This window comes from Penaeus chinensis, chromosome 30, assembly GCF_019202785.1.
Source record: "Penaeus chinensis breed Huanghai No. 1 chromosome 30, ASM1920278v2, whole genome shotgun sequence".
NCBI lineage: Eukaryota > Metazoa > Arthropoda > Malacostraca > Decapoda > Penaeidae > Penaeus > Penaeus chinensis.
This window is the reverse complement of record NC_061848.1, coordinates 6,584,640-6,597,986: the sequence shown is the minus strand read 5'-3', so window position 1 is coordinate 6,597,986 and position 13,347 is coordinate 6,584,640. Positions and strand designations below refer to the sequence as shown.

The 13,347-nt window shown below is 36.5% G+C and overlaps 1 protein-coding gene across 4 annotated transcripts in view; it reads left to right on the top strand.

Moving 5' to 3' along the window:
• LOC125041595 (sarcolemmal membrane-associated protein-like) overlaps window positions 1-7,526 on the top strand; it is a 96,444-nt gene extending 88,918 nt beyond the window's left edge. For 3 of the 4 annotated variants that reach the window (XM_047636646.1, XM_047636647.1, XM_047636645.1), the window contains one exon: window positions 4,825-7,526. In XM_047636646.1, coding sequence (XP_047492602.1) covers window positions 4,825-4,938 — 114 coding nt within the window. In that variant the 3' untranslated portion in view covers window positions 4,939-7,526. Of the gene's footprint in view, window positions 1-944; window positions 1,655-4,824 lie in introns of all 4 variants that reach the window. The other variant, XR_007116303.1, reaches the window with a different exon arrangement.
• Window positions 7,527-13,347: the final 5,821 nt, after the last annotated feature.

The window sequence follows — 13,347 nt, the reverse complement described above, 5'->3', positions numbered from 1 at the left end:
CTGTATATATATGTATTTTCTTATCTAAAAATCTAATGAGTTTAGCAAGCAGTTCAGTCAGTTTATTGAGTATATATTTTAATCTTCAAGTTTCCTTGATTACAAAATAGTTGGCCATATCACTGACAAGGACCCTTAAATCATTATTGTATTTCGTTGAAAGACTGTACTTTATGCTTCTAAAGGGTTAGGTTCATGCTATTCACATTGCTAGATATTGAATTTGTTTTTTGGAGGGATATATGATAGGAAAAATAGGTGTTCTTCACCCAGTTTCATACATTTTTGTTGATTAAGTCCGTTTGTCATGAATTATGTTTGATTGATGGTTAACAAATGAACCTTGATAATGTTAGGTTAAAGGGTAAATGTTAGCAGGTTGAACGTTCAGTATTTGTAAGTTGTATGAAAAAATTAATATGTTGTGAATGAATTTGATGACTGATGACAAACAAATGTTAAATTGTGAAAGAGTAGATATCATCTCTTGTGTGTCTGTCTTTTAACTATAGATGCATTCTTTCATTAAATGTCAGAATGATTAACAAAACAAAATCCTGGACATTTGAAATGCTCTTCACCTGTAATCTTTGCGACCAGCCAATCGGAGCGTTTCCATTTGCCTACGGATTGGGTGCATTGGGATTGCAGCGTTGGTAGCTTAGCAGAGGTATTACTAAACAAGTAGTGTGGTGCAGATGGCTTTCCTACACTCCAAAATAGCAGTGCGTTTTAGTCTGAAGCTGGCAATGTGAATAGCTATGAATGCCTGAATATGATGATGATGATGATAATGAAGAGTAACCACAAAACCCCATTTTGCTAGAAATTCTTCTCTCATAAGACTTTCTTCGAGTCTCTGTGCGTCTTTCATCGAGATGTAGTTATGCTGCGGCAAGGTGGACCGTTTTCTTATGTTTGGTTGTTTGTTGCTCTCCCCCCAGACGATCCCAACCTGGGTCATGGTAGTTATGGTGATGGCTCTGGCTCTCGGATCTGAATTAATTCCCAACATTATATAATAAACTTGTATAAATGTATGCATATATAAAGAAGAAAAAGAATCTGTATATATATATATGACAATAAGGAAAAAAAAAAAAGAGTTAAAAAAGATATGCCCAGTATCCTTGTAATATTATTGCAGATATTGTTTGCATTGAGTCATGTTATAGATTATTTAGTAATGTTGATGTAAAGATATGGGATAATCAATTGTTGATATGTTGCACAACGTATGTGCCAATTTTTCTTCTGATATCTCAAATTATGTATAGTAAAAACTTTGTATTTAGATTGTACAGCTCCTGAATATGTTGATAGTCTATAGGCCTAGTATACATTTGATTGTTATATATTATTGCATAATGACCCTATATTGCATCTATGCAATGTAAATATGTAAATACATTTTAGTTAATAAGTAAGAATGCATAAAGAAAAAAAAAAAAGAGAAAAAAAGACTAGTCTAAAGAAACAACATCCAAGTTTGATGTATAGAAAAACTCCAATCATGAGACAAAAGAACGTTAAGTATGAGCCAGTCCCAGAAGCCCTGTGATATTAGCCATTGTAAAGCCCTGCAGAAAGGTCTTAGAAGGCCCATGGGATAAGGCTGCTGCTGCCTCGGCCCCACCACAAAGCAGACCAAAAGGTAATTGTTGCAGATAGTACTACTGTGTGTGTTATTACATTTGGGGTGCTGCCGGGAGAGAAAGAGAAAGAGAGAGTAAGAGAAAGAGAGGGACAAGGGAAGGGGAACGGAGGATTCTTTCTCTCCCAGTTGTGTCTTAACTTGACCACTTAACCCTTCCACACATTTTTAAAAAGTTTTACTGAATGGTTAAAGCTGTGTTCTTTTTATTTACAAGTTCTCCTGGGATACATTCACCTTAATTGCTGATTGATACAGTTGGGGAATTTCATGATTAATGAATTAATAAAGAAAGGGTTTTGTACACACACTTTGAATTCCTATATATGCATGTTCCTCCATAACATTATATATATTTGGGACTGTCATGGTGGCATAATCAAGCTGTTACTAAGTGTTTGCAGTAAGAATAGAGTAAATAGGTAACAGTAGATAAATGAAAATATTTTTGACCATTCCTGAGAATTTTTTTTTAGAAAGTAGATTTTACATTTGACATTTTTTTGTTGTTGACTGGGCATACACTATTTTATAAGATTTGCTTTTTAGTTGAAAAAATCGGTATAATAATAGTAATATTTAATATTGGTATTAATAATGAAATAACAATAATAATGGGGATAACCTCGGAAATGTAGGTATGTCCCAATCTAGTACAAAAACACAGAAGTTAATTTTTTTTTTTTTTTTTTTTTTTCTTTCCTTCTTCCTCTCTTCCTTTTTTTATCTTTATTTTCTTTAGTCCATATTTCCATCTTCCACTATCCCCTCTCTGTTGTTTTTTGCTTTACAATTAACCTAACTAATAATAATTAAAAAATAATCTTTGCTGTCACTTTTGGTGGTGGTGCTTCCTGCCATTATCCAGCAGCACATGGATAAAGCATGCATTATTTACTAAATTGCTTCAGCCTCGCTTTTTTTTTTGTTCATTTGTGAATAATTTTAATGTTGATATTTTGTTTTTAGTTCTTGGTTTCAGGTAAAAAAAAAAGTGTCTTATAAACAGGCAGTGATTCCACTATACTAATAGGTTAATCATATTTACAATATTTTATATTATGTCCCAAGATAGATTTTTTTTTACGTCATTTTTGTACAGATTTGTAATATGTCTCTCTAGCTGAGACTCCTGGACCTTAAGATTACATGTCTAATATACAGTAATGTGAAGGAAATTCCAAGATCTGAAAAATTCTTCTCTTTGTTGGGTCCTATTTATAAAAGATATAGATTTTTTTTTTTCATTGCATAGGATTGTTAGAGATTGCTATGCAGGTTTCAGTTCCAAATTCAGCTTAGTTTTAAAGCATTTTGGAAGCTAGCATTGTCATAGTAGATTTGAATTTAATGAAGCCTATGTTTGACTGCTTATCACGTAAATTTAAAATTTTAATATGTATTAATTATTAAATATTAATATGATAATATGGATGTGTAATATTACCTATCATTTTAAAAGTGAACCTTTTATAAAATAGTTAACAACGTATTTACTCTATTTACTCTGATAAGTCTTTGAGATAATTTTTTTTTTTACTAACAATTGCTTAATTATTTTCCTACTAATGAAAATTAGCTGTTAACATTAAGTTATTGTAGATCTGCACTCAGTGTGCTTTGTTATTTTCAGTGGCTAAGGAATAACCTTATGTTTATTCCCACAGATGGAAAATTATTTTTGTATATAAATCAAGATAATCTCGTTCAATACCGAAATTTCTCATCTTAAAAAAAAGAAAAAAAGTCCAGAAGGCAGCAATAATTATATATCAAGATATTCAAGTTTTACAAGTGTCTTTAAAAGTTTGCAATTGAAGTAAAGTATTAAAAAAAAAAAGTTGTCAATATAGCCGAAGTTGTAGATATTTGCTGGCATTTCCTGCAAGGCAAAATTTCCATTATATAGTTTTTGTTTTCTCAGGTACATGATAGTTTTTCACAATATTCTTAAGTGAATGATTGACACAATAAGAATAATTAGGGAAAGATTTACTTATTCAATGCAGGAATAAATGGAAAATTTATTACCATATTCCAGGGATTAATCATCAGTTACTGTTTCAATGGCTTAATTTTTATATGTATTAATCCCTGGGATCTGGGTGTTCCGCTGCCCATGCCTGGCCCAAAATCCAGACATTAGGCATACTTGAGTGGGCATTCTGGTAGGTTTGTGGCTTGCAGTCTGGGTGCACACAAACACTCATGGGCGGTGTCAGGACTCCTTTCCAATTTTTGTCTCTCTTTCTGCTTCATATTTTTTTTTTTTTTTGGACACTATCCAATGTTTATATTTTCATATTCTGTATCCTGATGGTAATAGACGTTTTTTCTGTGCACAGACACCATATCATCTCTCTAGGTAGTTCATAATTCAGTGCAATAATAATAATAAGTAACCTTTTGTTATTTGTGTCCTTTTTTTTTTATTTGTTTCATGTTATTCAATTTTCTGTAATACAACTTACGCTATATAAGATCCTCCATGGAGCCAGTGCTCTCCCAGTCATGGCTCCTGGATGGTACATTCCCCACTCGTTTATCAATTGAAATAATGCAAGAGCCCCTTCCCACAGAGTCTAATCACCCTCCAAGAGCTTTGTGCACTCAGACTTCAGCTGAAATTCTCATGATGGCATGTTCCCATCAGCCTGGTCCTCAGCCCATTTTTTCTGTGATAACCCTCAAGCCAAGTTTTTACTTGACGTGATAGTCGAGTGATCTGGATCATAGGGGTTGAAATGAAATTAAGTATTTAGCATGTTGGATATCCCAATTTAGTTTATCCTAAAATTTTGTAGTAAAAATTGGGATAATATTCATCCACTGATGGTGGCATTAATCACTAGCGGCTATTTAGTTTTCCTTTTAAAATTTGAGTTTTCTAAGACTGCAATAATTGCTGCAACCAAAATTAACCAAAGAGCTTATTATTACATGATTTACAAAATTAAGGTGTTTGATTTCAGGTAAACCAGTTCATTAAGTGGACATAATTCTCAGTAATGATAAAAACCCATGTGTGTATGTGTATATTTATGTATTTTATGATTGGAAAGAATTAACTTTATCTAGAGACCTGTTTCCAGCTAAGTGACAATATTGTATTGTAGAGAATATACATTTATTTAAATAACTAATGAGAACCAAATGGTGCATTTCCACAGGCTGTGGCGCTATCCATGGTGCCGCTGTGCATCTTGATCTTGGGCTTCATCACTGCGTTCTATGACACCCTCTCTGCCTTGACCGGCACGACAGAGTTCAACCCGCCCTCTTAAAGACACTCTTGCAGTCTATCGAGCACCGTTCTTTGGTTTGTTATGGACGCTATGCCAGAACTATGGATAGAACCTGTTACTTTATTGTCCCTGATGATGTATCCCATAGCCATTAAAAAATAATAATAATAATAATGAAAACTTCACCCTCTCACTCAATCATGGTCACCATCTAAACCATTAGTAAATGCCACATGGGATACTGACACCTGTAATAAACCAGTGAAGAAAATGTGTATCCTGAAGGCATGACTGTTTGTGCATCCTAAAGGCAAAGTTCTGCTGGATCTGCTTCCTCAGGGAACTGAGAGTCAAGAGTTTAATGTTTAAAATCATGTGCTATTGAACGATTGTACAGCTCAGATGATGTACAATTCCTCCCCCCTTCCCCCATTAAGAATATTTCCCCAAGTAATCAGAGGTTTTCCTTACATTTACTCCTCCCCAAAACTAGCAAGATTTCAAGATGAATGGATAAATTGAAAGATTGTGGCCACTTTTACCAGTGACAGGATGAACATAAACTGCAACAGTAGTGTGTCAGGTAAACTTTGATGGACTTTGCTGCCATCAAATAAAGCACAAGCTATATATATAGAACCTGTGGTTCTTTTTCCTTCTTGTATCTTAAATGTCTTTGTATATGCACACAAAATTGTACTGTTGGTTGTAGACATTGGCTTGTAAGTCTTAAATTCTTCTGCCAGCATTTTAACTTTTAGAGAATTGATGATCAAGTCTTTCCTTGATTAGTGTTTTTTTTTTTTTTTTTTTTGTATACCAGATTAACCAAATAAAAAATAAGGTGTATATCAAGTTTCAACAGTACCATTGCTGAAGAAAGTACTTGTACATTTTTTCATTGAAATGGATATATTGTTTTTAACAGATTGTTGTATTATTTCAGCAAGGAAGCTTAGAATTTCATTCTTTCCTTACCAAATTTGTGAGTAGAAAGCATTTGGTACCATTTTGAAATTGCTTTTCATGTTATGGAATACTTTGACACCCAACTTGGAGTGCAAGAGATAGTTTTATATTCTTTTTTGGGGGTACACTGTCTCTCTTTCTAAGAATTAAATGGAATACTAAACTTAGTTCTCCTTCCTTATTTGACTTATTTTGTAAAGACAGTTTTAAAAATTATTTAAGAATGTTTTTTTTCTTTTTAATAAATGTGAGGTGTAGCCAATATGTTGTTGTACCTGTTATTTATCTGTGATAAGAAGTGGTTATCATTATTGTACCCGTGTATAATTTTTTTCCTTATCATTTATAACTAATCTTCGAATCTTTATTGCTTTTTAGCATATTGGTTACACCATTATGTTTTATTAATAAATCTTTGAAAGGCTAAAGTTTTAACTAAAAGGAAAGTAATTATAAACAGGGTAGTTATTATACTTCCAGATTATCATGTTGAAGCAAAGGTTGAAAGTGTTGAAACAAGCACAGAGACTGTAGTTTGTGGTGTGCCCAATGCTATAAAGTGTGAAGATATCCTACCTGTGGCAAATTTCTCCAAATACACGTGAAAAAAGATGCCGAAAAATTGTGAAGAATGTCTTTTTTGTGAGTGCGTGCTTCGTCAGGCTCAAAAAATGACAATTGTGTCACCAAGAAGGGAAGAAAGAATGAATTGTGTATATACCGCAGCTGCCAAATTCCCTGACACAGGTCTGACCTTTTTACAAGGCCCCCCCCTAGTCACCAGTCCGGTGTTTTTATTCGCCGACCACCCCAGACCTCTGATGAAAGTCATGTACAGAAAAAATCGTCGGAAACCTCATGTACATAGGCTGACTACACGTCAACCGAGACCGACTGTGTATAAAGACTGAGTTGTATACTGCCATTATTCACTAGTACATGTAGGGAATTTACTCTTAGATATTTATGTTTGTTTGATATGAGATCATGTTAACTATTGTAGTTCTTGTTTCATTGATTTTAAAAGGATGTTAATTACATGTTAAGCCTAACAAGCTTTATACATGATTCCCTTTCCTGAGTTTTCTTCATGCTTTGTACTTCAGTTCTTGAAGTAAAAGTTTCTATGGTAAACAAAAAATGTTCTTGAAATCTGTTATACAAGTCACAATTTTGTGTCCCACTTAGCACATTTTTTGTAGGTGTCATATATATATAAATATATAAATATATATCTATATATAATATTCAATTTTATATGAATCACATGTACAAACAAAGCCAAGCACACAGAGGCTACCGCAAACTGGCCGAGTTCATATAGAATTGGAATATGTTTAGGTAGAACACACTACATCCATTATACTTTCCTAGTGAGGTTGTTTATGTAATTTTTTAGTAAATGTCATCATACCCCCTAGTTTTGTGGATGTTCTCAAATTGTACTGACCATTTTTTTGTCCTTTTAGCTTCTAAAGGGAAAAAAGAGCAAGTCACAAACATGTCTGGATATTCAGTTCTTTATGAATACTGTCAGTTATTAGGTACTCTGGCCAGGCACCAATGCTCATGAAGTGCTGCGCTTAGGGTGTCAGTCAGTAAACAAAAATGAAAAAAAGGACATGTTCTCAAGCTTCCAAATACAAATATTCAGCATCTGTTTTGTTTTAGTATCCCTTTTAACCTTTTGACTTTGTTCATTATTACCTTTAGAATATAGCACGGTCTTTAAACTTGCAGGAAGTTCGTAAAGTCACGTTATCTCTGTGTTAAAACAGACATAAAATATAACATGACATGATTCGAATATTTACTCAAGTACCGTTTTCTTTCCATTTCACCATATCACAGTTGTGGTCATTCAGTGTGGAAATGTCAGGCAACAAGACACCAAAGGGTCTTTGAAAAATATGGAAGCCCTTCTAAAGACCCTTTCCATACGTAAGGCTTCGCAAATCCAGACTAAGGCGGTCATAATTGTTTTTAGCTGTAATATGTCATCTCTATCGCTGCAGGTCAAGTGTAGGGTGACGCTTGCTGTGAACCGCTGGTTTTAAAAAGAGTTCAGGAAGGTATTGATGAATAATTATATTTCGTTTTACATGATGGATTTGAATAGCGAAGATTATGTTGATAACGAACTGTATGTAGGTCCTACAAGAAAAAATAAATAAGATTTTATAGTTCTAATCTTTTGCGAACAGAACGAGAACGATATAGTTTTATGTGATTAGTTGTTTGAATCTTTTGTAAAACTGAATTGCAGTAGAAGGCCATTTTTTTAGTTCTTGAATGTTCAGTTAAGTCTGTCGGGTGGAGCAGCTAATGATCGCGGGTAGTAAATGGTATATTTATAATGAACGAAAAAGAAAACTGCGACTGGGAAGGATTTAACATTTACAAAAAACAGACAAGACTGGTGTCGACTCCCAAATACGATCATGGGCACCATAGAATTATTATCGCCCCTCTCTCAAACAGTGCAAGCAAATATTGATATAGATCATGGAACAGTATGCCGCGTTGTCTCCACTGCCCCCACCCGCACACTTCTAACCAAGGATTTATGCATACGGAACAGTATTATATGCAATAACAGTCCTTGATAACATTCGATTATTGAAAGAAGACCAAGCAACACTAATGACTGCAGATGTGGTAAAACCAGTTGGGAGAATTTCAATGTTTCCTGAAATTCCTACATCTTTTCGTTAGGATTAGCCACCCATCCCTCCGAAAAAATTCTCATACACCGAATATACCGATGATTCTTGTAGAAAATAAAATAAAGCCCTTGTTACACATGCGCCACAACCATGATCAGCTAAAAATATGAAACCCAACTCCGAAACGCGGAAAAATGTTCTAAAAGTATGTGGAGAAGATGGGATACAGAAATATGATAAAATAAAATAAAAGGAAAAATTAATATCGGAGAAACGAGACGTCACCGAGACCTAATAGCACGCGGGAGAGCGAATTAAGTATTTTATCCTTTATATCCTACAACGAGGAGCAAGATTTAGAGAATAAGATCTGGCTAGAAGGACGCTTTCGGAGTGTGGGAACAAGTCAATCACCAGTGTTTCTTATAACCTACGATTCCGTTTCTGACTGACCCGCCCTAGATAACCCGAAATAAGAAAGTTAATTTTTTAGTTAATTTATTTTTTCATCTCGACTAGGCAAATGTCATCTTCAGTGACGGATTATTCTAACATAGAACTCCTTTAAACCCCTTTCACCATCACACTTTTAATGATTGTTTTGTTTTAATGCCATTCAGTGACGGATTACGCTGGGCAAACCCGTTAATATGGGCATTTTTTCTGTTCACAAATGGAACTAGAAAGGATGGCATATATGGGATGTATTCGGGGAAGGGAGGTGGACCAAGAGAAGGGGGGGAAATGAAAGAAGGGAGAGAGAAACGCGTGTCAAATAATGTAGATAAAAATCACACTTGTCATATTCCCTTCCTCCAAATAAACCCAAACATCCCAGGAAAATGAACTGAAGAAAACACGATAAATATACGCGAAAAATACCGTCAACCAAATCAAATATTAGGATCAAAATATCTCCCGCCTCTTAAAAATGGAAAAAAAATGAAGAATTACTTATTGAACATTTTCCGCCGCGCCATCATTTAAGGGCATTAGCGGCGCATTCAAAATCAGTTTTTTTGTTCATAAGGCGATGTTTGTGGATTTCAAAAATGGTCAATGGTCGTAACAAATAAAGATGCCAGACACCAAGGGTCTTAAAGCATTATGGTAAAACACTGTGGAAAAAAAGTAAAATAGAGTTAACGATTAGGATAAAGGGGATGAAGAAGAAAAAGAAAAGGAAAGGAGGAGAAGAAAAGACCATTCAAAATTTGTCGAGGAGAGTGCTGAGGTCCAAGATAGGGGTAATTGGGCCCCAGCCTCCGTCTCCGTAGCCCCCCCCCCCCCGGCAACAACGGGATTGGGGGGAAATTAAATAACAAATTAACAAATAGTTGAATAAAACTAATAATACATAAACAAAGATATATAAATGAATGAGATATAAATATATAAATAAAGTAATACAATAATAACTAGATGAATGAGATATAAATAAATGAATAAATAAATAAATAAACAAATTTCCCAAGCTCAACACTCCTCCCGAACCACACAAAGCCAATATCAATCTTCAATCTTCATTTCGTCATATCTATTCCAACCCTCGCCCGCTGAACAGCTGAATGCCATCAACTTGACACTGAACAAATACGGCAACCCCCTTTGTCTTCCGCGATATGTACGACTGGAATCAGTTTGGGTGGGAATTCGAGGCTGTGTTGGCATTTCTTGTGGAACTTATTGTCGGATTCCAACCTCTTTGTTTCGCGGGAAAATGAGTTTATACTCTATAGAGCTCAGCGAGATGATTCTAATGATGAGTTGGTGTAATCATGATAACACCTATTAGGTAATGAGCATTATGATAACAATTTAATATTATTAATACATAATATATATGTATATATGCCCATATCCGTAAATACCTGTATAGATAGACATATACTGTACGCCTGTATGCACGCCAACACACCTTATTCACTGCTTGAGAATGAGCAATCAAGGCCCCAGCGGCGAGTGATTTCGTAACTCTATCACCTCGCAACCTCTAGAGTGACAATCACCTCCCCGAAATCCCGCACCCTTCCCTCCCCTCTCCCTCCCCTCTCCCTCCCCTCTCCCTCCCCTCTCCCTCCCCTTCCCCTACTTCCCCTCTCCATCCCTGCCTTCCTCACCCTGCCCTCTATCCTCCCATCTTCTTCTCCCCTTCCCCTGCCCTTCCTATCTCTCTCTCTCCCTGCCCTACCCTCCCTCCCTCTCCCCATCCTCAACTCTCCCATCCTCCCTGTCTCCCCATCCCCTACCATCCCTTCCTCTCCCCCTCCCCAACCATCCCTTCCTCTCCCCCTCCCCATCCCTCCCTCCCTCTTCCCCTCCCCAACCGCATCGTCAGGTTTACATCGACAGTATCACGTGACTCCAATCCTTCCTAATCCCCCCCACCAATCACAATCAGGATGTGGCGGCGGCGGCGGCGGAGGTGGAGACGGAGGTCCGCTATCCACTCCCCTCTCTTCCTCTCCCCTTTGTAATTCAAAGTCTTCCTCCTCCTTCCTCTTGACGGGGGAGGGTGGGGGTGGGGGGGAGTATCCGTCGTCGACCTCGACCTCCTCGACCTCCTCCTCCTCCTCCTCCTCCTCCTCCTCCTCTTCCTCTTCCTCTTCCTCCTCCTCTTCCTCCTCCTCTTCCTCCTCCTCCTCCTCCTCCTCCTCCTCCTCCTCCTCCTCCTCTTCCTCTTCCTCTTCCTCCTCCTCTTCCTCCTCCTCTTCCTCCCCCTCTTCCTCCTCCTCTTCCTCCTCCTCTTCCTCCTCCTCTTCCTCCTCCTCCTCTTCCTCCTCCTCCTCTCCCTTTTTCTTCTTGTTCTTTTTCCTCTTCTGCTTGTCTTCTTCCTTTTCCTTTCGCCTCTTATTTTTGTCTTCTTTTTCCATCCCTTTCTCCTTTTCTCCCCTCCTACTTCTTCTTCCTCTTCCTCTTCCTCTTTCTCTACTTCCTCTTCTCCCATCATTCCTCCCTAGTCTTCCTCATCTTCCCCTTCTTTTCCTGCTCTTCCTCTTCTTCTTCCTCCTCCCTCTTCTTATTCTCCTTCTTCCTCCTTCTCACCTCTTCGTCCACTTCTTCCATCACTCCCTCCTTTTCCTCTACCTCCTCTCCTTCTCCTTCACCTCCTCTCCTTCTTTTCCTCCACCACTTCCTCCTCCCTCCTTTCCCTCCCTGCTTTAATAATTCATTCTTTTCGTCGAGATTTTAGTCTGGAATAATAGAGCGCTGCAAACCTTATTCTCCGGAAAAAAATCTTAAGTTGGATTTATTACAAGAGATCCCGGGGCTAAAAATTCCCCTTTTCTTTTCGTCTTTCTTTGAATACCCATTAAAACCATAAAATAGAATGATAAAAAAAATAAAAAATAAACGAAGAACTGTGGCACAAGAGTGGAAATACTGATAGATAAAAGGTATCACGTCTGTGTTCATAATAATTCTGATGACAACGTCAGCTGGACTAAATTTTTTCCCCAACATTGCGCAAACAATTTCAATGTTGAAAATAATCGGATCCTGTCGCTCTTGTGCAACGGGGAAAAGAGGATTTTGCCAGACATGCAACATGTTAAAACAAAAAGAAAATAAAAAAAAATAATGATAAGGGCTTACATCCACTAGAGTTATAAAAAGGAAATGTAGAAGCAATGTATATTAATTACTATTCTTCTGCTGACCAGCACCAGTTGCTTTTAATCTCCTTATTAGAAGGAATGGGAGTCAGAGAGAGAGAGAGAGGGGGGAAGCGGGAGAAAAAGGGAAAGAGAAAGAGAGAGAGAGAAAGAGAAAGAGAAAGATAAAGAGAAAGAGAAAGAGAAAGAGAAAGAAAAAGAGAAAGAAAAAGAGAAAGAAAAAGAGAAAGAAAAAGAGAAAGAAAAAGAAAAAGAGAAAGAGAAAGAGAAAGAGAAAGAGAAAGAGAAAGAAAAAGAAAAAGAAAAAGAAAAAGAAAAAGAAAAAGAAAAAGAAAAAGAAAAAGAAAAAGAAAAAGAAAAAGAAAAAGAAAAAGAAAAAGAAAAAGAAAAAGAAAAAGAAAAAGAAAAAGGAGAAAGAGAAAGAGAAAGAGAAAGAGAAAGAGAAAGAGAAAGAGAAAGAAAAAGAAAAAGAAAAAGAAAAAGAAAAAGAAAAAGAAAAAGAAAAAGAAAAAGAAAAAGAAAAAGAAAAAGAAAAAGAAAAAGAAAAAGAGAAAGAGAAAGAGAAAGAGAAAGAGAAAGAGAAAGAGAAAGAGAAAGAAAAAGAAAAAGAAAAAGAAAAAGAAAAAGAAAAAGAAAAAGAAAAAGAAAGAGAAAGAGAAAGAGAAAGAGAAAGAGAAAGAGAAAGAGAAAGAGACAGAGACAGAGACAGAGACAGAGACAGAGACAGAGACAGAGACAGAGACAGAGAGAGAGAGAGAGAGAGAGAGAGAGAGAGACAGAGACAGAGACAGAGACAGAGACAGAGACAGAGACAGAGACAGAGACAGAGACAGAGACAGAGACAGAGACAGAGACAGAGAGAGAGAGAGAAAGGGAGACAGAAGAAAGAAAGAAAGCTAAAGACAAAAGAAAAAAAAAAAAAACTAAAAACAAAACAATACGCAGAGACAAAGAACAGTGCGAAAAAAAAAAAATTTCCCTGACCTTTCACTGACCCTAATGCTATTTACAAGACCTGAGTGTAAGACATCCTTCCCGGTGAGGCTTCCTTCCTCTGGGGCGGAAGGAAAAGGGGCGAGGGAGACGCCAGGTTAAGCAGGGGGGCGAAGAGGGAAGACATAGAGGGAGTTGAGAAGTTTCGTTGTCAACACGCTATTGGGGAAAAAAAAAAAAAAAAAAAAAAACACGTATTTTGA